We start from the raw sequence: 22,841 nt of genomic DNA on the forward strand, positions 1-22,841 counted from the left end.
TGATTCAGCTTGAGGGGGAGTATTGGAAGAAAGAATGGCAACTAGGGTTAGGTTTGCATGTTCACCGTACAAAGGATTTTAGGGTGATAGATAATGTTGTCAATTCCCTTGATTCAAGGGATGTGTCTTATTTGTCTTGTTGTCAATTCCCTTAATTCAAGGGATGTGTCTTATTTGTTCTTTTTTGTTAGCTTTAGACGTAAATCAAGGAGGGATAGGTAGTCTTGTTTTTTTCCCCTCTAGCACATATATATTTGCTATCTCTTGTACCTGATTGTCTTATGATGAATATACCATTCACAAAATTCAATAAGGGTTAGGTTAGGTTGCATGTTCACCGTACAAAGGATTTTAGGGTGATAGATAGTGTTGTCAATTCTCTTAATTCAAGGGATGTGTCTCTTGTTATCAATTCCCTTAATTCAAGGGATGTGTCTTATTTGTCTTGTTGTCAATTCCCTTGGGATGTGTCTTATTTGTTCTTTTTTGTTAGACGTAAATCAAGGAGGGATAGGTAGTCTTGTTTTTTTCCCTCTAGCACATATATATTTACTATTTCTTGTACCTGATTGTCTTATGATGAATATACCATTCACAAAATTCAATAGATTTTTTGAGCTGGAGTTGTAATCCGAGCACTATTTCGTTTTCCTTCCTCAATACCACCATTCCAAGGTGCGGTAAGATTAGACTTGAGAAAGTTGATGTCGATATCGACATGATCACCATCGGGATCCCTGATGGTTGGTGGCGTATTCTTGAAGATATCAAACTCCACTGCCACAAACGGATACTGAGCCTTCGAGATGTCTCCTGAGAGGTCTTCGACAGGAAGGCCGAGCTTAGCACCATTTCCTGCTGCACTGTTGAGTAAGGATCCGTTTGACGCTACAAAGAATACCATCCCATCAGCACTCCCTGAATCGATTATGAATGTGAAATTTGTGGTAAAGTCTGCGAGTTTTCCAGTGGCATTTTCCTTGGCTCACGGTAAGTTGCTCGACCGACGTTCCCAGTTTCTCCAGGGCTTCTAGTGAGTCTGATGAGTTGGGTATCAATATATGCTTCTCCCTCAAGGGATATGTTGGTCGTGCCATTGGGAAAGCTTGGGAAGTTGAAGGTTAAAGCAGTTGCAAAAGGGTAGAACATAAAGAAGAGCAGGAGATATAAGAACACATTCCCGGAGTTATCCATATCTAACATTTTGTAGTGGTTTTTTTCCAGAATTATCATCTAATTATAACACTTATATACTGAAGAACACATCTGCAGAGTAATTGTTCGGTAGACGCACCATACTGTATACCAATTCAAATCGAAACAAATTCATCGACGACCTGAGTCTTAGTCCACACTCTATAAAGTGCTGGGAAACAAACTAGCAATTGAGCTTGATGTATTGTTTGACATTGTATTTGTTTATGTATACTTTTATCCATATTTTGGTTTGAAATGGTATTTAATTATGTTTGGGTTTTTATCACAAATGGTCCATGACTCATCCTATCAGGATGGTCTCTGAAATTGAAAATCGATCAATGTAGTCTTTGAAAATAGGTGTCACAAATCATTGTGATCATTTTGTCACAATTCTGTAAAAAAATTCAGTTAAATGCTAATGTGATACCTAAATGGATTCCACTAATTTAATAAAATATTATTTTATGAATTAAAATATTTAAATAATGAACAATGACTGTATTTATTCTATGGGAATTTGCACTCGTATTATAATAAAATATTATGTTTTGTTGCAGGCCAATTGCTCTAGTAAATATTTAAATAATTCTCGTCAAATAACCACATGAATGTTATTTTATTGTGAGGTTAAACTCACCTCCTTTTTCTTAGTGTAGATAATATCGATTGATAAAAAAAAAAAAAAAAAAAAAGAGTAGAGAGTGACTATGCTAGACCACGGCGCCGGTCTGAAATTTCTTTTTAAAATTAAAGAATGACTCATGTAGTGTGTGGCAGGTGAAGTAAATATTTTTGGTCCGATATGCATTGACATAGAAATCTAGGATTTGACCAAAAATAAAAAGAAGAAACGTCTTGGAAATGGTTAGAAATCAGATCTTCGAGAAGGGTTCTTCCACTGATTTTCTCATGAAAGACTTACATACATGCGTACACAGTTACCATGGCGTTTTATGCTAATGGTTCAAAAATTTATGTAAATTCTTAGTTATATGCAGTGACAGTGTAACCGTGTCCTATAAATTAGTCCTAGTCATGAGTACATTTCTTTCTATTATTTTTCTCTATCAAAGGTCTTGAATTATGTCTTTTTATTTTTGTTTTATTTGTATGTTTTTTTTAGTTTGTTTTGGTCATAGCCATTTGAATGGGTAAAAGAATTGAATTATAGAAGTGGAGTACTTGACCCCTTCACACACGAAAGAGAATTTATATAAATACTTAAGCAGTAAAATGCTAAAAAAATTTAATTGCCGGTAGGTTTGCTGAAAAATCAGAACAATAAACTAAATGTTTGGTATGGCCAAATTCGTAGGAGATTTCCTACAAGTTTCACATTACTTTTCTTCCTCCGATGATATTGTATGGTTACTTTCTAGTAAGGTTTGTGGTTATTTTTGGTGAAATTCGTGTTCTCTTGCACTTTTTACTAGCACTCACAAATGTGCTATGAATGTGTGGTTAGGTTACATAACCCATAATATTTTTCCTATTTAAGATGTGTAGCCAATTCAGTCCATGTTACAATTTTTCTCACCAAACATTGACTGGGTTACAAATCCAATTTAATTGGAAAAAAAACCCATCCAATCTTACCCACCAAACAGGGCCTTTGAGTCCAAATTCATTTTGATGGTTGTGACTAGACATGAGTAGTATCCTCAAGTAGAGCTCCAATCTTGGGGAAGGAACTTGTGTCTCTAATATGTAGGACATTTTTTCAATGTAGTTGATCTAGTCAACCCATTGTTACGTTCATCAAACATATGGGACACGACATGTTAATCCATTTAAATTGCTTCTATTTAGTCTCAGCCAACAAATAGTAAAACCAGTTCATCCGTTTTGTGAAGCAGGTTGCTTGCATTGCAAGAAACAAGCACTAGGGGAGATTCTAGGCGTGAAATCTGAAAGAGCTCTTCTTTCTGCACTTCTTCTCCATGATTATGTCAAGTGATACTTAATCCCCTCTTTCTTTCTAGGCATTAGATTGAAGTAATAAACGGAAAAGCAAGTTAAATACTAGAAACTTCATCTTTCCTTATTTCAGTTATTATAGGTTGCGTCATTCTCATCAGTCATCACTCTACATTCGGGGAACTTCCAGATTTTTAAAACTGGTGCCTATCACGATTTCTGGTATTTTGCGCAAAACTCATTATCTCTTTCGTTTTATTTCAATTTTGTTTTTAATTTGTTTGTTTGATCATTTTCTTTCAATGCAGGTCTTGAATCTTGATCAATTTGTTATTTCGATAAATTTCGATATGAGCTTAAGCTTTAATTGAAAAATGAAAGATCAATGATTGAAAGTTCATGAGACAACAAAGCTCTCCGAATACAAAAGGTACAAATTTTGCTACTCTTTTTCTGTACATGTTGACATTTCTTCTAAGTGAAAACCTACAAGCGTAAAGTGTTGGAAAATTTAATAATAATATTATTATATTAAATTTATTAATTGAATGAAAATTGGAAGTTGAGCCTTTTGGTAGAAAGATATGCCTACTTAGTTGAAATATTGCAACTTTTGATAGTCACATGCTTTCAAAGAGGCATCTCACATTTTATAAATAGGGAAGCCCCCTATAATCACAAAATAACATTTCAGTCTCATTGAGTTCATATGAGAGAGTTTTCAATACAATCGTGGTTCATGGAGCCTTGTGATTTGGAGTACTACTATTACAAGGACGTGGTCGTTGTATTTTGGAAGACATGAGCCGATCAACCATGAGCACTGTAGTGGGGCGTAAACTTGTCTTAAAGACAGAGTGTCTAACACTTTCCTCGACCGTATTTCCAAAATTTTCTAATCTATTATGTCATGTTCGTTTATATTGGTTACTCATGTGTGTGCATTACTTTGATATATAATTGCATGAATTATTTCTTGATTTTTCATGTGATTTAATATAGCAATTAGACCCAATTTTTTCCAACATAAAGCTACCAAAGTCACTCCACCATGTTAATTTGAGTCTTTCCCAACTATGGATCAATGGGTTTTCTCCGACAAGCTATCTCTAAACCAACGACCCCGAAGTTGTAAACATCTGTTTCTTTGCTCGCCTTTCCTGTGGTAATGCATTCCAGAGATATGTATCCCATGGTTCCAGTCAGAAGCATGGTTTGTGATTGTTTTCCATGATCCACAAGTTGAGCTAACTCGAAATCCCCAAGTTTGCTGTTGAAATTTGAATCCAGCATAATATTGCTTGATTTGATATCCCTGTTGCAACACGCATTGTTCCCATTCTTTGTGTACCAAGCCTTGAGCACTTTTGTATCTTGCCTCCCAAGGTTGGAAGGTTTTCAGTGCGACCAATTGATGCGGAGTGTTGGGTATTTTACATACCTTGTATAGCCTCACTCTCTACCCATATGCTACTTTGTTTGTATATATTTGCAGGGGTTTTTTATTGTTTGCTTTTTACAGCCTTTGAGTCTAAGCTTGTGTGGGTGACATGCCTGACCCTGATATTCTCCAAACACTAGGGTAGGCATGTGCTGGCTAACACTCGAAGGTGACAAAGCCATATTAAAATGCATGATAACAACGAATATAAATAAAAGTTATGAATTAAAATACAATGATTATGCAAATGAGGAACGTGTTCAGAGCATACAACTACAACCTAACACTAGAAAGGAAATAATATATAATTGAATGAGCAAATGAATGGGTCCTACATCGAGAGGACTCGAAGATGCCGATGCGGGAGTGTCTTGATGCCGGGATCGTACACCTCAAATCTAAATCCTGAGGGGGCACAAAACAAACATTAGTGGACCAAATTGATATATATATATATATATATATATATATATATATATATATAATATTGAACCAGTTAATCAACATACTAACCCCCAAAGTTTAATGGAAATTCAATAGTAAAATATGTAATAGGTTTTTTCGAAAACCCTAACATGCCATAAAACTTTTCATAAAACATATATCGTAAAATATGCTAAATAGTGGTATTATATACTAGTGTCATACAGCCGAAGCCACCAACCTACGCCCAATCGAAGCCAATATAAGTATCTTCCGGCCAAAGCCACTTACCTACGCAGCCGATGCCAATATAAGTATCATCGCCCTTAGGCACCAACCTACGCCCGACCAAAGCCAATATAAGTATCATCGCCCGCATGCATAACAGTGACCACTAGATACGCACAAAAACATTGAATATAATCTTTCCAGCATAAGTGTGTGTTTATATATATATATATATCTCTCTCTCTCTCTCTCTCTCTCTCTCTCTCTCTCTCTCTCTCTCTCTCTCTCTCTCAAAAACATCTTCATAGTATAAAGTCATCCATCATCTATACTATAAAAAAGTGTGCAAAAGCATGTTCATAAGCAGTATATAGTCATCCATAATCTATACTACAAAGAACATGGGTTCGATAAAATAAGGTAATTCAAAATATTCTCAGTAAGCATAATATCTCATAAAACGTTTCCTTAAAATGTAATTATTAAATCATGCTTTTCATGTATGTATTTCTACTATTAAAACATACATTTTAGAAGGGCTCCACTTACAGATGCTTCATCCTCGAAGAGCCACGCAAACTAGTGAATACGGAAATGCCACAAATAATTGCCCCTAAGCACATAAAGGGTCCAATTAATAAAACTCTATCAAAACTATTGAATTTGGGAAAATGGACGTCGAATTACCCTAAGAAGGGTCCCGTACGAAAACCCGAAAAAAAATAGTCAAAAAGTCAATGTTGACCGTTGACCGGGTCAAGTCAAAGTCTACGGGTCCGGGTCAACCGGGTTGGGCTTGGGTTAGGTCCAAAAATGGGTTTGGGTTTAAAGCTATCAGGCCAGAAGCCCAAGTGGAATGGCCCAAGAGCTTAGGGTTTAGGGTTACTAGGTTTGGGGTCTCTGGGCTTCAAGGGGTTAACGGGCTGGAGGCCATGGGGTTTGGGCTCAAATGCAAAGGCCCAAAGGCGTACTCCTAAACAGTCCTAAGGCCTAAGCCTCTAAGGGTTTTGGGTTTCGTCCTAACGGGCCTTAGGCTTAAGGCCACGCCTAGCAGCCATTTGGGTTTTAGAAAATAAATTAAATAAACATAAATGAATAAAATAGGTGGGTTGGGCTTAACGAGCTCAAGGCCCTAGGTTCTAAACGGCCTAAAGGGCCTGGGTTCACTGGACTTAGGTCACTGACCCATTTCTCACCGGGAAGCCTCCCGTGCTCCGGTCGCCGGCCAAACCACACCTAAGCTTATGATCTAGATATCAAAATGAACTTTAGGATGAGGGCAAGAGATCTAGTACCTTCGATTAGTCATGGGGTGGCTGGATTTCAGCTTGCAAGCCACGAGCTCGCCGGACCTGGGTGTGTTATGGGTGTCCTAGTGTTTCACAGGGACAATGGAGAGGGAAGGTCTAGATGATGTTGGTGGTGGTGAGTGTGTCGGGGTGCTCCGTTGAGGTGTGGTGTATATGGTGTGTACTGGTCCTCGGGGAAGAGAGAATCTGAGAGAGAGCATGAGGGAGAGAGAAAGAGTGAGACCGAGAGAGAGACCAAGAGAGATGAAGGAGTGGGCCCCCGGGGAAACAACCTTAAAACAATTGGGTCCCACGGGCACACACATTAAGATCCAATTTTTTTTTTTAAAGAAAGGTATCCCTAACTTAAGGAAATTACAAAAAAAAACCCTTTTTGTTGCATAAATCTGAGGATGGGTTGTTAAAATCTGCCCCGTTAAATAAAATTTCGTCCCGAAATTTGAAATAAATTCCTATACTAAAATACTCGAAAATAGGGAGAAGAAAAAAAAAATAAATATATATATAGCGAAGAAATCAAGTCAGAACAGTTGCACAAAAGGGAAAATGCCGCCGTGTCGCAATTGGGTTGCAATGATTCCATCTTTCGTGCCTCTAGGCTCGTACCTTATTCCCTTATCAGTGTAAAAGTAGAAAACATACTTTATAAAGATATAAAGTCGGAAACACATACATTGACGTAGGGTCAAAAATATGTACGTAAAATATGATAACTTCAAAATAGATATGTAATAACGTAGAGGTTAAAAACTTCGTATTGAAATTAACACTAAAAGTGGAAATGACTCGTCCAAACATTTGTAACTTCGAGAAGATACAAATATATAACTAAAATAAGGAATTTAAAATACTTGAACTGAAAAATCCAAAACCAAAAATGAAAATGGGTCTCGCCTAAGCATATGTAACGTCATGTACTACGAGAACAAGTGTGTCTTTGGGTCAAGCCTCAACGAAAGCTAATCCGTAACAACTGCTGTAGATGGGTTTTCCTGCCCACTTACTTAATGAACCCAACAAATAAGTTATCGATATAGCAGTTGGCCGCCCGCGTATCGACCACACATTTGTTATCTCGATAAGCAAGCAGTAATTTTCCCAAAGATGCACAATTTTCCCTAATGTAAATTCGATCTTTCGAATACCATTTTGTTCCATAATGTGAAAGTGTACAAAAATCATCTGATTCTCATCTTGACTGTGCTATGGTACCATTCCAGAGGGTACTAATCATATCTGCTAAAAGTGTTTTGACATCCACGTACTCACAAACAATAAAGTCTTAGAGTGAAGCAGTGGAAAGATGCGTTGAGGCGAACACATCTCATCATCTTGCTACAATTCATAGGCATCATATCGTTGGAAAATATTTACCATAGTACGATATGATGTTTATGAATTGTAGCAAAATAATAAAAGGTGACTATTCATTTCTGCGTGAAGATAGTGATTGGGGACCCAAACCGCTGACCACTTACATTATAACCTTCATCAACTCATACTAAAAGACGACTCCAACCTCAAACTCATGTGGGTTGGGCTTAATGGGTCTGAGGCCTTGGGTTCACTGGACTTGGGTTACTGACCCATTTCTCACTAGGGAAAAAAGCCAGAGCCTCCCGTGCTCCGGTCGCCAGCCAAACCACACCTAAACTTATGATCTAAATACCAAAATGGACTTTAGGATGAGGGGAAGAGATCTAGTACCTTCGATTAGTCATGGGGTGGCCGGATTTTGGCTTGCAAGCCACGAGCTCGCCTGACCTGAGTGTGTTGTGTGTGTCCGAGTGCTTCACATGGACGATGGAAAGGGAAGGTCTACATGATAGTGGTGGTGGTGAGTGTGTCGGGGTGCTCCGATAATGTAAGATCCCACATCACCCAAGGGTGAGGATCTTGTAAGCCTTATATGTATATCCCATCTCTACCTAGCACGAGGCCTTTTAGGAGTTTACTGGTTTCGGGTCCCATCGAAACTACGAAGTTAAGCGAGTTCGCGCGAGAGAATTCCTAGGATGGCTGACCCACTGGGAAGTTCACGTGTAAGTTCCCAAAATCAAAACAGTGAGGTTGAGATCGGGGTGTGTCAGATTGGTATCAGAGTCACTCTGCCGTGTGACACATCCCGATCCCGACCTCACGGTTTTGTTTCTGGGAACTTAAATGGGAACTTCCCAGTAAGTCACCCATCATGAGATTGCTCTTGCACGAACTCGCTTAACTTCGGAGTTCCGATGGAACCCGAAGCCAGTGAGTTCCCAAAAAGCCTTGTGCTAGATAGTGATGGGAATATACATATAAGGCTTACAGGATCCACTCCCATAGGCGATGTGGGATGTTACAATCCACTTATTTAAGGGCCCGACATCGTCGTCGACACACTTCCGACCAAGGATTGGCTCTGATACCATATTTTCACATATCGGCCCAGGCCCCCACCACATCCTGGGCTCGACTCCACCGTAGCACGATATTGTCCACTTTGGGCTCCAACCACGCCCTCACGATTTTGTTTCTGGAAGCTCACATGAGAATTTCCCATCTCTACCTAGGACGAGGCTTTTTGGGAGCTCACTGGCTTCGGGTTCCATCGAAACTCTGAAGTTAAGTAAGTTCGTGCGAGAGTATTCCTAGGATGGGTGACCCACTGGGAAGTTCTTATGTGAGTTCTCAGAAACAAAACCATGAGGTCTAGATCGGGGCGTGCCAGATAAGGTGTGGTGTATGTGGGTGTGTACTAGTCCTCGGGGAACAGGGAATCTGAGAGAGAGCATGAGGGAGAGAGAAAAAGCTGAGGGAAAGTGAGTGAGAGAAAGAGTGAGACCGAGAGAAAGACCAAGAGAGATGAATGAGTGGGCCCAGAGGGAAACAACACCAAAACAATTTGGTCCCACGGGCACACACATTAAGATCCAAAAACAATTTTTAAAGAAAAGTATCCCTAACTTAAGGAAATTACAAAACCCTTTTTGTTCCGTAAATCCCGGGACGGGTTGTCATAGTGGACCTCTCGTTGTATTGTGGGTTGCTGCTTTCATTTTGCCTGGGCCTTTTATTTTCTCTGTAGTTGTTTACCCGATTCTTTTTGGGCCTTTTACTTTCTTTGTAGTTATCCACACACTATTTTTATTTATCACACACTCTCTTAATTTCCAACTATCAGATCAAATGAATTGAAGAAGATTAAGACATAAATTAATAAGAGGTGCGCGAGAAGTAAAAATGAGTGTGTAGATATAACACCCCTTTATTATAATGGAAGTTGTCTTTATGATAAAAAAAAAAAGTAACTATTTTGGGCTTAAAACTTTGACTGTGTTATTCAAGTCTTACTTGTACGGTTGAAATTGATGTAAGAAAATTTGCCATTAAATATGAAAAAAAAATACTCTTATTTAAGAAAAAGAAAAGAAGTCTCACTTAGGGAGGTGTATTCAATTGAGAGTTTAAGAAACTTTAATGGATTTATAAATCCATGGATTTTTATGGAATTTAATTGATTTGTAGCGATTCCATAAAATTTTGATTCAATTCCCTCAAAATCTCATAGGGAGATGTGATATTTGTGGATGCTTAAAATAATACACTACAAAATCTCTCTAATTCCCTCTAATTCCTCAATTTTTTTTCAAATTCTTTAAAATCAATTTTTAATTAATACCCCTGGAATGTTATAAATTTCTTTAAAATCATAATTAAATACACAGATTTGGAAGGATTTTAAAATCATGATTGATTACACCTTGAATTTTAGAAAATCACTTAAAATACTGATTGAATACTTCATTAGAAGAACTAAAATCCCTCAAAATATCAATTGAATATACCCCTCTTAATTATAAACTTACACCTGACTTTGACGTACATGCTATAGCAAGCATTACTCAATAAAAAAAAAAAGCATTGTCCTCATTAGCAAAGGAAACTAAATAAAATAATTGATAGTTTTTAATGGTACAGTCTTTTTAATATCATTTCTCAGTGCCTCCTCACTAGTTAATCCATAAGGCGGTCTGTATGGTTGGAGAAGAGTAGCCAACTTCCCTTCTCTCAGCCAACTTCCCTTTCCTCCATAGTCGCCAACCTCTGGCTAAGGCTGGGGGTCGATGGGCGCCTCTCCTTCTCATTCTCCTAGCTTTCCTCTCTTCTCCCCATCCTCTCTTTCTTCCCCACCCCCTCCCACATTTCCACCCTTCCTTCCATTACCTCTCATCCTCATTCCCCTAGCTTTCCTCCATTTTCTCGTTCCCTTTTTCTTCTTAAGCCTCCCCCACCCTTCCACTCCACTCTCTTATACCCCGTCCCCATGTTCCCCCATATCCCTGTCTCCCCGCCTTAGTTCCCCCAGCTTCCTCCCTTGGTGTTTCTTCTCCCCCTCATTCATCCGAGGCTCCTCTCAATTCCTTCTCCCCCCACGGTTGTCTTTAGTTTCACGAGTGGGCTTTGCCACAAGGGTTCCTCTGGTGGCCATGGGTGGCTTTGTTTTTTTGTGATTTTGGGTGACTTCAGTGGCTGCCGGGTTTGGTCTTGCTGTTTCAGTATCATGTTCGATGGGTCTCTCCCTCGCTTTGGCATGGTGGGCCTTTGGATCTGTCGTGCTTTGTCCTGGGTGGCGTCAATTTTGGGTGTTCCCAGCGGGGGCCTCCTGGTTGCTCACAGTTTTAATGTGCAAAACCGTTGTTGCTTTTGGGCTCCCCAAGGGCTTTGCCCTTGGAAATATCGTTTCAGCCTATTTGGGTTTGCTTCAGTCATGCGGCGGGGTGGTTGGTTCCCTTTGCCATCCTTGTCGGCCATTGCTTTCCTCCTCTTGTTACATCTCACTCCAGGCGGCGAATGCCGGTCTTTGGTGCCTTGGGTATCGCCCCAACTTCGGTGGGTGTCCCATGCCTCTGTTATCTCTACACATTTTGCCACTCCACTATCTCTTGCTTGCTGCTCCACTGTGGACATGTCGGATTTATTTTATTGTATTTTAGTCTAGGTTATTCTCCCTATGTATGTGGTGGTTGCGTGCTTACATTGGTTAATGTTGTCTCCGCTTTTTACGTTGAGTTAGTGGTCTCGTTTTTAACGTGGATCATTTTTGTGGTCTCGCTCAGCAATGACATTTTGTGGCCTCGCATTTATGCGATGACTTATGTGGTTGTCTATATAATTTTGTTGCATGTGTTTGTAACAAATTTGTATTGATGACAGTATGTGGGGTTATGACAGTATTTGTGGTTGTCGTATAGGGGTTTACTATTATTTGTTGTACTGCACAAATTCACTTCAGATCAATTTCTTGGTCATTGAAGTTTATGTACCCAACTGGCCACCTTTGTATATGTTTGTAAAGTTGAATGAAATACAATATCCTCCCTGTTAAAAAAAAAAAGTAAATCCATATGGCAGTCTTGCCCCAGCATTTTGAATCATCAACTATTTGATGCTCGACATGCTTGCATTGTATACTACAAAGTGGCTTTGGAAATAACAATCTTATAAAAAGTTTTGGAAATAATGATCTCATAAAAAGCATTGTTTATGGATATATTTAATTAGATAAACTTAATTTTCAATAATTATAGCATACAAATAATTTATTTAAACAAGGACAATTTAGTAATTAAGCTAGTTTTAAACTAGGTTCTAGTTCGTTGCCTGACTAGCCCCCTTTTTTAGAATCTAATCCTAGCCAATTTAAGCTTATTAAATTGGCTTTGATATTACCACTTACAATCGCTTTGGTGGAGAGACTATTTTCTGCTATGAATATTGACTTAAAACTTTGCACTCTACAATATAAAAACAACTGCTTCAATTAAACCTTGCACTCTTTTGAATTTCACCCCTCCCCTCGGCAAATCCTGGCTTAGCCATTGGCAAACTTGTAGCCCTAGACATTTGAGTGCACTCATCAACTTAGGCCATCTCCAACCGAAGGTTGGCCAGTGGGCTCGCTTTAGCCATCTGACGCAAGAAATTAATATTTTAATGAACAATGCAGGGCCATATTTCTTACCATATCCAACTGAAGGCCAAAGGGTCATAGGGCTCGTTTTAACCCTGTCACAAAAAACATCTCCAATTGAGGGCCAAATGGTCATAGGGGCAAACATATTATTTAAATTTAAAAACTACAACTTAATTTAAATGCACATTTACCATTTCTAATAAGAAGCTTATATTTGGGGCACCCATATTTGTCCCACATCGGGAGAAAATTGAGCAATCAAAAGCTTGCATGTGTGGCACCCATTATATTTGTCCCACATCTGCTGTGGGAGAGGTTTGAGTAATCAAACATGCTTATAAAAGCAACATCCCCACATGGAACCAATCACCTTTTTGGACCTTAATTAAATATTCTTTTTAAATTTTTGGCCAAAAAAAAAAACTGTAAAATAAAAATAACGGCTAGTTGACGTCAGCTAGCCATTGAGATTCAAACTTTTTAGCCCGACCCGGGGCCCGTTAGCTAGCTAGCTCATTTGGGCCAGCTGGTTGGCCCTTTTTTGTCTAATGGGACCCACGAGCCCTTTGGCCTGGCCCTCGGTTGAAGATGACCTTAGCATATGGGTAGTCTTGATTTGGAGTCTGAACACATATCATGGCTTCTGATCCTATAATCTTCACATCTACTTCCACAACTGCAGCAGCAGCTGACCTATTACTTTTACTAATATTATTATGATGCTGGTCAACTATGGAGCTGGTGCTTTGGCTAGAGTGATGATCAAGATTGTTACTTGCATTATTGCCCTTTTTAGGTTTTTGTAGTTGTTCTTGGACTTTGGCCTTCAATTCCTCAACTTTTGATTTGAGTTGATTGATGTACGCCACGACATCGGCAAGCAAAGAGGACCTGTCCATTTTTGACACATTGAGAACAACTGACCATAGGACATAGTGTTTGGGTTAAAACTTGAACTTTGGGCTAAAAAAGAAGTTAGTTCAGAAGGAGGTTTAGAAGGAAGGAAGCCCAAGGTTCGGCGGAAACCCAGAAGGCAGAAGAAGCCTTTTTTTCCGACTAAGTGCAAATCATTTAAGCCACTTGCTCACCTACCTAGAAGTCAAGTGGTGTAGACTAGCCAGCTAATCAACCCAAAAGTACTTTACAATGGCAGTACAAGTAAAAAGCTGATGAGTCACTACCCTTCAGCTGCATTCGGGCAAGATTGATGTTGTAGGCAGCCAAGCCAAATCGTCTATAAAAGAGGAAAGACAAACTCTGCTCAAAGGACACTCAATCAAACAAACAAACATACAAACTCTGCTCAAGCCAGATTTGCATACGAAGCTGTAATCAGCATCAAGCCTTCATCATTTTTAAGATCAACCTTCACCAAAAGCCTTTGTAAAAGCTCTGCTACCTTGTCTAAATCTTGCTGTAGTATCGATTCCTTTATGTAAACTCATTTCCCAATTCCCCCTTTTAGCTCCTAAACCCTTTGTAAATCACGAAGAGATGAAGCTGCAAGACGATCAGCTTTGCCTGACCCTTTTCGTTTCTGTCTTTTCATTCATAAATCTAGTAGTATGATTTATACTTCCATCTGGATTCAAGTTATTTCTAGCAAGCTTATGAATAAAAAGTGTCTTGGTTCTTGAATCTGGTTGGTTCAATGGTGCCCGACCATGTAAAAGTAAAGTTGGAATTCGCACTCATAGCTTGACCAGATCTAAGTTTTAACCTTTCGGGCATACAAGATTGATCAATCAAAAGTCCTTGGTCTCAAGGCATAAAAAAGAACTCAATGTGGACTTAACCCATCCACGACAGTCCTTGATAACAAAAAGTCCGAAGTTACTTGAGGCGCAAGTAATCAAGCCTATTTCTTAGTTTTACTTATGTTATATTATGATTGCCACAGAATGTTTGAGAATAGAATTAATTCTGATGGGAAGTCTCAAGGCCTATACCTAAGGCCCTACAAAGGCATCTATATGGGTTCATTCTGTTCTTCGGGCTCGGGTGATTAAAGTATAACAGTTATAATACTTCCGCAACAATGAAACAACCACTATATGTTCGAATACTAAGTTAGTTTTGATTGTGAGCCTCAAGGCCTACACTTAGTGCCCTACAAAGGCACATTTCATAGCTAACTTGGTCTCTCGGGCATATACAAATAAACTAAACATACATCTGTCATGCTAAAGATCGCAGTGGCACGCCTGAACACTTAAAGTTAATTTTGATTGTGAGCCTCAAGGCCTACACCTAAGGCCTCACAAAGGCACCTTTCAAAATTAACTCTGTCATTCTCTTACAGCCTGCCAATAAGCAGAACCCCGACAGACAATATCAACCGGCGCCAACCTTTTGGGGAGCTGTGTGCTCGTTGGCCAGGAAACGTCCCCAGCGGAAATTCCTCCAGTCGAACACATAGAATCGTTGGTTGAGCTTCTCCCTCCTCTGTCTCTCTGCCTCAACGTTGTTTTACAATTGTGATTCTCTACTTGGAGCTCCATGGTTTGACGCTCTTCCTCGCTTTTTTGGTCAAGCCATGTCCTCTTATGTGAATTTAAACTAACCTAATAAATAGATTAATTCAACCCAAATTTACTCGCAAGTACACGAATAAGTTGTAGTAGAAATATGTAAATATGAGATCAAATCCACCGGAGTTGATTTAATAATTTAATCCTATAACTATTACTTAACAAATTGAAATAAAGATTGGGTTTGTATCGAAGAATAATTAAAATTACCAATGATTAAACATAAATATGATTGAGAACAAATGTAAGAAAACATTAAGGCCTTGATTCCACCACTAATTGTCATTCCCTAGTATCCAATTGTCAACTCATGAATTATCAAATTAATGAAAACTTCTGTACATATGTTCGTGGTCAGGTACACATGCCAATAATTTCCCAAAGAGATGTGAATTTTACCGTGGTCAGGCTTAAACTCAACTATTCCTACAATCTTTATATCCATGGTCCAGTATACACAAATATGTAGAAATCCAATTAAGCGTAGTGAGAAACAAATTAACCACTTATCAACTTGGTCGCGTCAAACAAATAGCTAATTTTCTAGGAAGCCACACAAACCAATATTCGTCTACAGTCGGATCAAAATATAAATTCATGATTCTCATTCACAAAGCATTGATAGAATCCAATTCATGGTCAGAAATAAATTCATATGCAAATAATTTCAGTATCAAAATCCTAGACTATGGTCAAGCACAAAGAACCAAATATTAAAATTACAATTCCTCTAGTGAATGAAAACTAATCATCAATATGAAATTCACGAATTAAACAATCATATAACTAGAGTAATCATAATTAGGGCCTCCTCTTAACCTTAGCTAAGAGTTTAGAACCCCATGAACAAAGAATTCATATTAATTCTAAGAAGGAAAATTTGCATAAAATAAAACTAGAGAAAAAGAACCAAATTGTTACTGCTTTGCCGCTGCCTTGTTCCACGCCAGAAGAAGAAGCCGGAGTCCCCCCTCTTTGCTGCTGCTTTTCCTTTTATCGGTTGCACACCGTGAAAATTAATAAGAATCAAAGCCCTACATGTCAAGCCCACTCCAAGTCTGATTTAGTTTCCTTTTGAATCCCTCTTCAATGCTAAACTCCAACTGGAATACGAAAGCAAAAACATCTTCCAGCACGTCAAATCTATTTCCTTTTTCATCTCTCCTTAGTCCTCCTACTTCTTTTGAGCCCATGCCAAAATTCAATTTGATTAAAAATCAAGAATGCCCACTCCATCTCCATGTACTCAAAACCACACGAATTGGAAGTAAAATTTGTAAAATACTTTCCCATCTTTCTCTCTGCTTTCGCTTGACTAAAACTCCAAAGGTAGAATGAAGAAAATGCATCCACTCTCACCGCTTAATTTGTCGGTTGAAGTCCCTCATCTGTGGTTAATGACAAAGGCCACGTCTCCTCTTTAACTCATAGCCAAATAACTTGAAGTCACACCACCAATTGGCCTTCGATCTAAGAATAAAATAATAATTGATTAAATGGATGAAGCCAATGGTTAGGAAGACTATAATGTATAGAATGTGTTAAGATCACGTTAAATTCCACTTTTATCAATAAGCATCATAATCCTTATAAATTACAAAAACTTAAGTAATTTACTAAGAATAATTTTTATGAGGCACTAACAAATATAAATAATAGGGTAACAATTGTAATAAATACGTGTTTATCATCCTTCGTATTTTCGGAGGTGAAATTGCCAACGGAGTCAGAAGGTGATTCCGGTGACGACCCTCCTAGATTGATAGGTGCAGCTTCGTTTATACCACCTTGATCTGAATGAAAATAAAAAAAATAATTAAATAAATAAATAAAAAGTATTGAACATCGATATTAAATTTGGTTTATTACAGGTAGATGAACGCAGTGTAATTAAATAATGGACCTATGCAACTAATATGTACTTAGTGAATCATCAAAAGGGAGAAAAATTGTTTGGTAATTAGTATTAGGTACTAAATTACTAATCAATGGCCATGCCATTTTCAGAGCTTGATCAATATTTGATAATATCGACAAATAACCAAAAAAGTTCGAACGCTGTACAAATTTAAGTACTATAATTTGGTATTTGTAAGTACCAAAAAAAGAATTGCTCACGAATTTTGACATAGTTTTTGGTGTATACCTTGTCCGGTCAATTCCTTTTGGTCTGCTGAAAACAATCCATTTTCTAGGATAGGAACAAGCACATTGCCGCCACGGCTGGTCTGCTCTGCTTTGAGAGCCTGTTGTTGTTGTTGATGTTGCCATCTGATCCGAACAGCGAATGGCCCAAATGAGTAAAAATGGGTACATGATTCACTACTTGCTTAAGTTCCATGGCTTCTCAACAGAGGATGCCTGCCTAAGTTCCATGGCTTCTCAACAGAGGATGCCAATAAGCATCTCATGGAGTTTCACGTGGTATGCTCGGGAATGAGACCAGCAAATGTGGATGAGGAGCAAGTCAAGTTGAGGGCATTCCCATTTACATTAGAAGCCAAGGCAAATGAGTGGCTTTACAATTTACCTCCGGGATCAATGAACACATGGAACCAGGTGAAGCAAGCATTTTTGGAGCAATATTTTCCGGCCACAAAAGCTGCAAGCATAAAGAAGGACATATGTGCAATCCGACAACAACATGGAGAGCCCTTTGGAGATTACTATGAGCGATTCACACATTTGGTTGCATCTTGTCCTAATCATCAAATTTCAGAGCATCTTTTAATACAGTATTTTTATGAAGGATTATGTGGTACTGATCGTGTAATGCTTGATGCAGCAAGTGGACGAGCATTCATGGACAAGACACCAATAAATGCTAAGGCATTATTAAAGAACATTGCTGGCAATAATACACGACAATTTGGAGGGAGAGATGAGCTACCTCTTAAGAAAGTTAACGAGGTAAGTGCTAATTCTAGTATTGAATTACAATTAGCTAACTTGACTGAGCTACCTCTTAAGAAAGTTAACGAGGTAAGTGCTAATTCTAGTATTGAATTACAATTAGCTAACTTGACTAATCTTGTGCAACAGGTTATGGTGTGCTTTTAGTCCTATCAAATTTTTGGCGCCGTTGCCGGGGACATGACACCAATAAATGCTAAGGCATTATTAAAGAACATTGCTGGCAATACACGAAAATTTGGAGGGAGAGATGAGCTACCTTTTAAGAAAGTTAACGAGGTAAGTGCTAATTCTAGTATTGAATTACAATTAGCTAACTTGACTAATCTTGTGCAACAAGTTATGGTGTGCTTTCAATGATGGGACATGCCACGGACATGTGCCCTTCGTTGATAGATCAAGGTGGTCTTGAGCAAGCTAATGCGTTAGGAGGATTTCAAAGGCAACAAAGGTAAAAGTATGATCTATATTCCAACAACTATAACGTAGGATGGCGCGATCATCCACACTTAAAGTGGAACAATCAAGACAACGAACAACAATATGTTCCCAACAACTATAACCGTCCGCCTGGCTTCTTTCAAGCAAGACCGCAGGCACCATTTCAGCCTCAACAACAACAAGCTCCAAGTAAGTCTCTTAAGGATTTAATTGCTTCTTTAGCTAACTCTACTCAATCTCATCAACAGAAAACAGACAAAGCAATTGAAAACCTTGAGCGCCAAATGAGTCAGTTAGCAAGTTTGATGAGGCAACAACACCAACCAGGAAGGCTGCCTAGCCAAACCGTGGTGAATCCAAATGCGGAGCAGATGAATGTTGTGACTTTAAGGAGTGGAAAAGAAGTTTTTAAGCAGTTGAGGATGCAAAAGAGGACTAGAAAAGACACAATTGAACAAGGGGAGCTACAAACCAAGAATCTTGAGCAAGATGAGGCTTCAATAGAAACTGAAAAGTCTCCTAAAGATACAGAATTGAACAAAAACGATTCTGATAAGGTAAGTAAAGAAGTTCAAAATTCATTTAACTCATGTGTCCCTATTCCTTTTCCTAGTAGGTTTATGAAGTCTAAGAAATAGCAAAATGATAAGGAAATCTTGGATACTTTCCGGAAAGTCCAAGTGAACTTACCTCTTTTAGATGCCATAAAACAAATGTCCAAGTATGCAAAGTTCCTTAAAGAGCTTTGTATGAACAAGAGGAGATTCAATGATCAAGAAACTGTGGCATTAAGTGAGGAAGTATCAGCTGTTTTGCAGAGAAAACTGCCACCGAAGTTAAAGGATGCCGGTAGCTTTACCATTCCATGTGTAATCGGAGGGAAAGAGTTTGGGAGAGCCTTGTGCGATTTTGGGGCATCCATTAATCTGATGCCATATTCAGTGTATGAGTCATTGAACCTTGGAGACTTGAAGGAAACAAAGGTAGTAATCCAGTTGACAGATCGTTCAAATAGATATCCCAAAGGCCTATTGGAGGATGTACTTGTGCAACTGAATGAGCTCATTTTTCCCGCTGATTTTTTTGTTCTTGAGATGGAACATGACCCTATGCCTACTGCACTTCCTCTTATATTGGGAAGACCATTCCTTAGAACAGCACGGACAAAGATTGATGTCTACGATGGTACCTTAACCATGGAAATTGATGGAGAAAGTGTCAAGTTCAAAATCTTCAATGCTATGAGGTACCCTAGTGATTTAGAATCTTGTTTGTCTATTGATGCGTTTGACTATTTTGTGCAGGATTGTTTTAATGAAGGTGTGGGACAAGATAATTTGGAAAAGGCATTAGTGCATAGCATTACACATGGAAATTTTAATTATTCAAAGCACATTGAAGAAGAATTAATCCAAACAGTGGCCTCTCTTGAGTCTCTTTCACCAATTTGTGGTAAGTGTTCTTCCTATTTTATTTCTCTTCCTACTTCTAACAAAAAAACTCTTCCTTTTGTGATTCAGGCACCTAAATTGGAGCTTAAACCGATCCCTGAATATCTGAAGTATGCATTTTTGGGAGAGGATGAAACATTACCAGTCATCATATCGTCACAACTCACAGCAGAAGAGGGGGAGAAACTGATCCGGGTACTGAAGGATCACAAAACTGCCATAGCTTGGAGCATTGCAGATATCAAAGGTATAAATCCAGCTACATGTATGCATAGGATTCTGCTGGAAGAAGGTGGAAAACCAACTAGGGAAGCTCAACGCCGTTTGAACCCACTCATGATGGAGGTCGTTAAGAAAGAGGTTATCAAACTTCTTGATGTTGGCATCATATATCCTATTTCGGACAGCAAGTGGGTGAGCCCTATTCAAGTAATTCCGAAGCGATCCGGAGTCACAGTTGTTAAGAATGAAGCTAGTGAGCTAGTGCCTACACATGTGCAAAATAGTTGGAGAGTCTGTACAGACTATCGGAAGATAAATAGCATCACACGCAAGGATCACTTTCCAGTTCCGTTCATTGATCAAATGTTAGAAAGGTTAGCTGGTCATTCTCATTATTGCTTTCTTGATGGCTATTCTGGATATAATCAGATTGCAGTTGCTCCGGAGAATCAAGAAAATACGACTTTCACATGTCCATTTGGCACATTTGCATATCGAAGGATGCCGTTTGGACTTTGCAACGCTCCCGCCACATTTCAAAGGTGTATGGTAAGTATATTTTCTGATATGATTGAGAAAATAATTGAAGTGTTCATGGATGATTTTTCAGTTTATGGTGATTCTTTTGATACATGTCTACATAATCTGTCCCTAGTTTAAAACGTTCTCAAGAAACTAACCTGGTGTTAAATTGGGAAAAATGTCATTTCATGGTTTCGCATGGATTAGTTCTAGGGCATATCATATCTGAAAAGGGAATTGAAATTGATAAATCTAAAGTAGAACTTGTTAGTTCTTTACCCATCCCTACTACTGTCAGGGAGGTTCGTTCTTTTCTTGGACATGCAGGTTTCTACCGTAGGTTTATGAAGGACTTCTCAATGATTTCTAGACCCTTGTGCCGTTTACTTCAAAAGGACGTAACATTTGATATGAATGAAGAGTGTGGTAGCATTCAACAAGCTTAAGGAGTTGTTATCCACGGCTCCACCAGATTGGAGTTTACCTTTTGAGTTGATGTGTGATGCTTCAGACTATGATGTTGGTGCAGTTCTAGGGCAGCGTGTCAACAAAGTGCCACATGTCATCTATTATGCATCTCGAACACTCAATGATGCACAATTGAATTATTCAACAACAGAGAATGAGCTTCTAGCTGTTGTATTTGCTTTAGAAAAATTTAGATCTTATCTGATTGAGACTAAAGTTATTGTGTTTTCTGACCATGCAGCTTTGAAGTATCTACTCACAAAAAAAGATGCAAAACCGCGACTCATTCGATGGATACTTCTGCTTCAAGAGTTTGACTTGGAGATCAAGGATAAGAAAGGGAGTGAAAATGTTGTAGCAGATCATCTTAGCCGATTTGTGCATTCAAACACAGAGAAAGATCTCATCCCTTTACGTGAGAGTTTTCCGGATGAGCAATTATTTTCATTAAAGATTACTGACCCTTGGTATGCAGATATTATCAATTACAAGGTCATCAAAAAGATTCCGGATGATTATACATGTGCTCAAAAAGATAAGCTTGTCAAAACTGCCAAATACTACGAGTGGGTGGGATGATCCTTATTTGTGGAAATATTGCACTGATCAATTGATTAGAAGGTGTGTCCCTGAATCTGAGTTTAAATCTATTCTAACTTTTTGTCATTCTTATGCATGTGGTAGCCATTTTGGAGCAAAGAGGACAGCCTTGAAGGTGTTAGAGAGTGGTTTTTATTGGCCTAGTTTGTTGAAGGATGCGTACGAGTTTTGTGCAACATGTGATCGTTGTCAACGAATAGGTAACTTGGGCCTAAGAAATCAAATGCCACAAACCCCTATTTTGGTTGTTGAGATCTTTGATGTGTGGGGCATTGATTTCATGGGACCTTTTCCATCTTCAAATGGTTTTCTTTACATTTTATTGGCTGTGGATTATGTTTCTAAATGGGTGGAAGCAAAAGCCACCAAAACTAATGATTCAAAAGTTGTTTCAGATTTTATTAAGAGTAACATCTTTGCAAGATTTGGAATACCTAGAGCAATCATTAGCGATGGAGGGAGTCATTTTTACAATCGAACATTTGAAGCATTGCTTAGGAAGTACAATGTCACACATAAGGTGTCTACACCTTATCATCCACAAACTAGTGAGCAAGCAGAAATATCAAACCGTGAGGTGAAACAAATTTTAGAGAAAATTGTGAGTCCTAGTAGGAAAGATTGGAGCATGCGCTTGAATGATGCATTGTGGGCTTATAGGATTGCTTATAAGACTCCTATTGGAATGTCCCCATTTCGGTTAGTTTATGGGAAACCATGCCATCTTCCAGTAGAGTTAGAGCACAAAGCTTATTGGGCTATCAAAGCCTACAACATGGACATGAGTGTTGCTGGACAACAGAGGAATCTTCAATTGAATGAGTTAGACGAAATCCGGAATGATGCATACGAGTCTAGTCGAATATACAAGGAGAAATCAAAAGCATTTCATGACAAGATGATATCAAGGAAGAGCTTTTCCATTGGACAAAAAGTTCTTCTATTTAATTCTCGCCTTCGGTTATTTCCAGGTAAACTTCGTTCTCGATGGGTTGGTCCATTTGTTATAACTAATATTTTTCCTCATGGTGTAGTGGAAATCCAAAGTGCAAAGACCGGAAACATGTTCAAAGTGAATGGGCATAGACTCAAGCCATATTATGAGTCTTTTGCGGAGCATGATGTGGAGGTTGTACCCCTCCAAGAACCATCTCCCCTTGGATGATTACTCTTGGTACCGTCCGGCTGCGGACGTAAAAGCAAGCGCTTATGGGGAGG

The 22,841-nt window shown here is 38.7% G+C and overlaps 2 protein-coding genes across 2 annotated transcripts; one reads left to right on the plus strand and one right to left on the minus strand.

The window, feature by feature from the left end:
- Positions 1–601: 601 nt before the first annotated feature.
- Positions 602–1,194, minus strand: LOC108174559 (putative bark agglutinin LECRPA3). The gene is made up of 2 exons (XM_017335660.2): positions 990–1,194; positions 602–888 (listed from the first exon to the last, which is right to left on the minus strand). Exons 1-2 carry the CDS (start codon positions 1,192–1,194, stop codon positions 602–604), a joined length of 492 nt encoding a protein of 163 aa, XP_017191149.2.
- A 16,248-nt stretch (positions 1,195–17,442) lies between these two features.
- Positions 17,443–22,788, plus strand: LOC103448840 (uncharacterized). Its single transcript, XM_070808512.1, has 8 exons — positions 17,443–17,988; positions 18,067–18,198; positions 18,609–18,917; positions 18,999–20,649; positions 20,763–20,882; positions 21,067–21,589; positions 21,708–21,823; positions 21,980–22,788. The coding sequence occupies exons 1-8, from the start codon at positions 17,443–17,445 to the stop codon at positions 22,786–22,788; spliced, it is 4,206 nt and encodes a 1,401-aa protein (XP_070664613.1).
- The last annotated feature ends 53 nt before the right edge of the window (positions 22,789–22,841 follow it).

This window comes from Malus domestica, chromosome 11 (genome assembly GCF_042453785.1).
Source record: "Malus domestica chromosome 11, GDT2T_hap1".
Taxonomy (NCBI): Eukaryota; Viridiplantae; Streptophyta; class Magnoliopsida; order Rosales; family Rosaceae; genus Malus; species Malus domestica.

Bases quoted from the DNA above. Each gene is read 5' to 3' on its own strand.
- LOC108174559 (XM_017335660.2), bottom strand. From the start codon at position 1,194: ATGGATAACTCCGGGAATGTGTTCTTATATCTCCTGCTCTTCTTTATG. The intron at 889-989 runs GTGAGCCAAGGA...TATTCTTTGTAG, and splicing joins CGTCGGTCGAGCAACTTACC to CGTCAAACGGATCCTTACTC.
- LOC103448840 (XM_070808512.1), top strand. From the start codon at position 17,443: ATGAGACCAGCAAATGTGGATGAGGAGCAAGTCAAGTTGAGGGCATTC. The intron at 20,650-20,762 runs GTGATTCTTTTG...CGCATGGATTAG, and splicing joins GGATGATTTTTCAGTTTATG to TTCTAGGGCATATCATATCT. The intron at 20,883-21,066 runs GTTTCTACCGTA...GTGATGCTTCAG, and splicing joins TTCTTTTCTTGGACATGCAG to ACTATGATGTTGGTGCAGTT.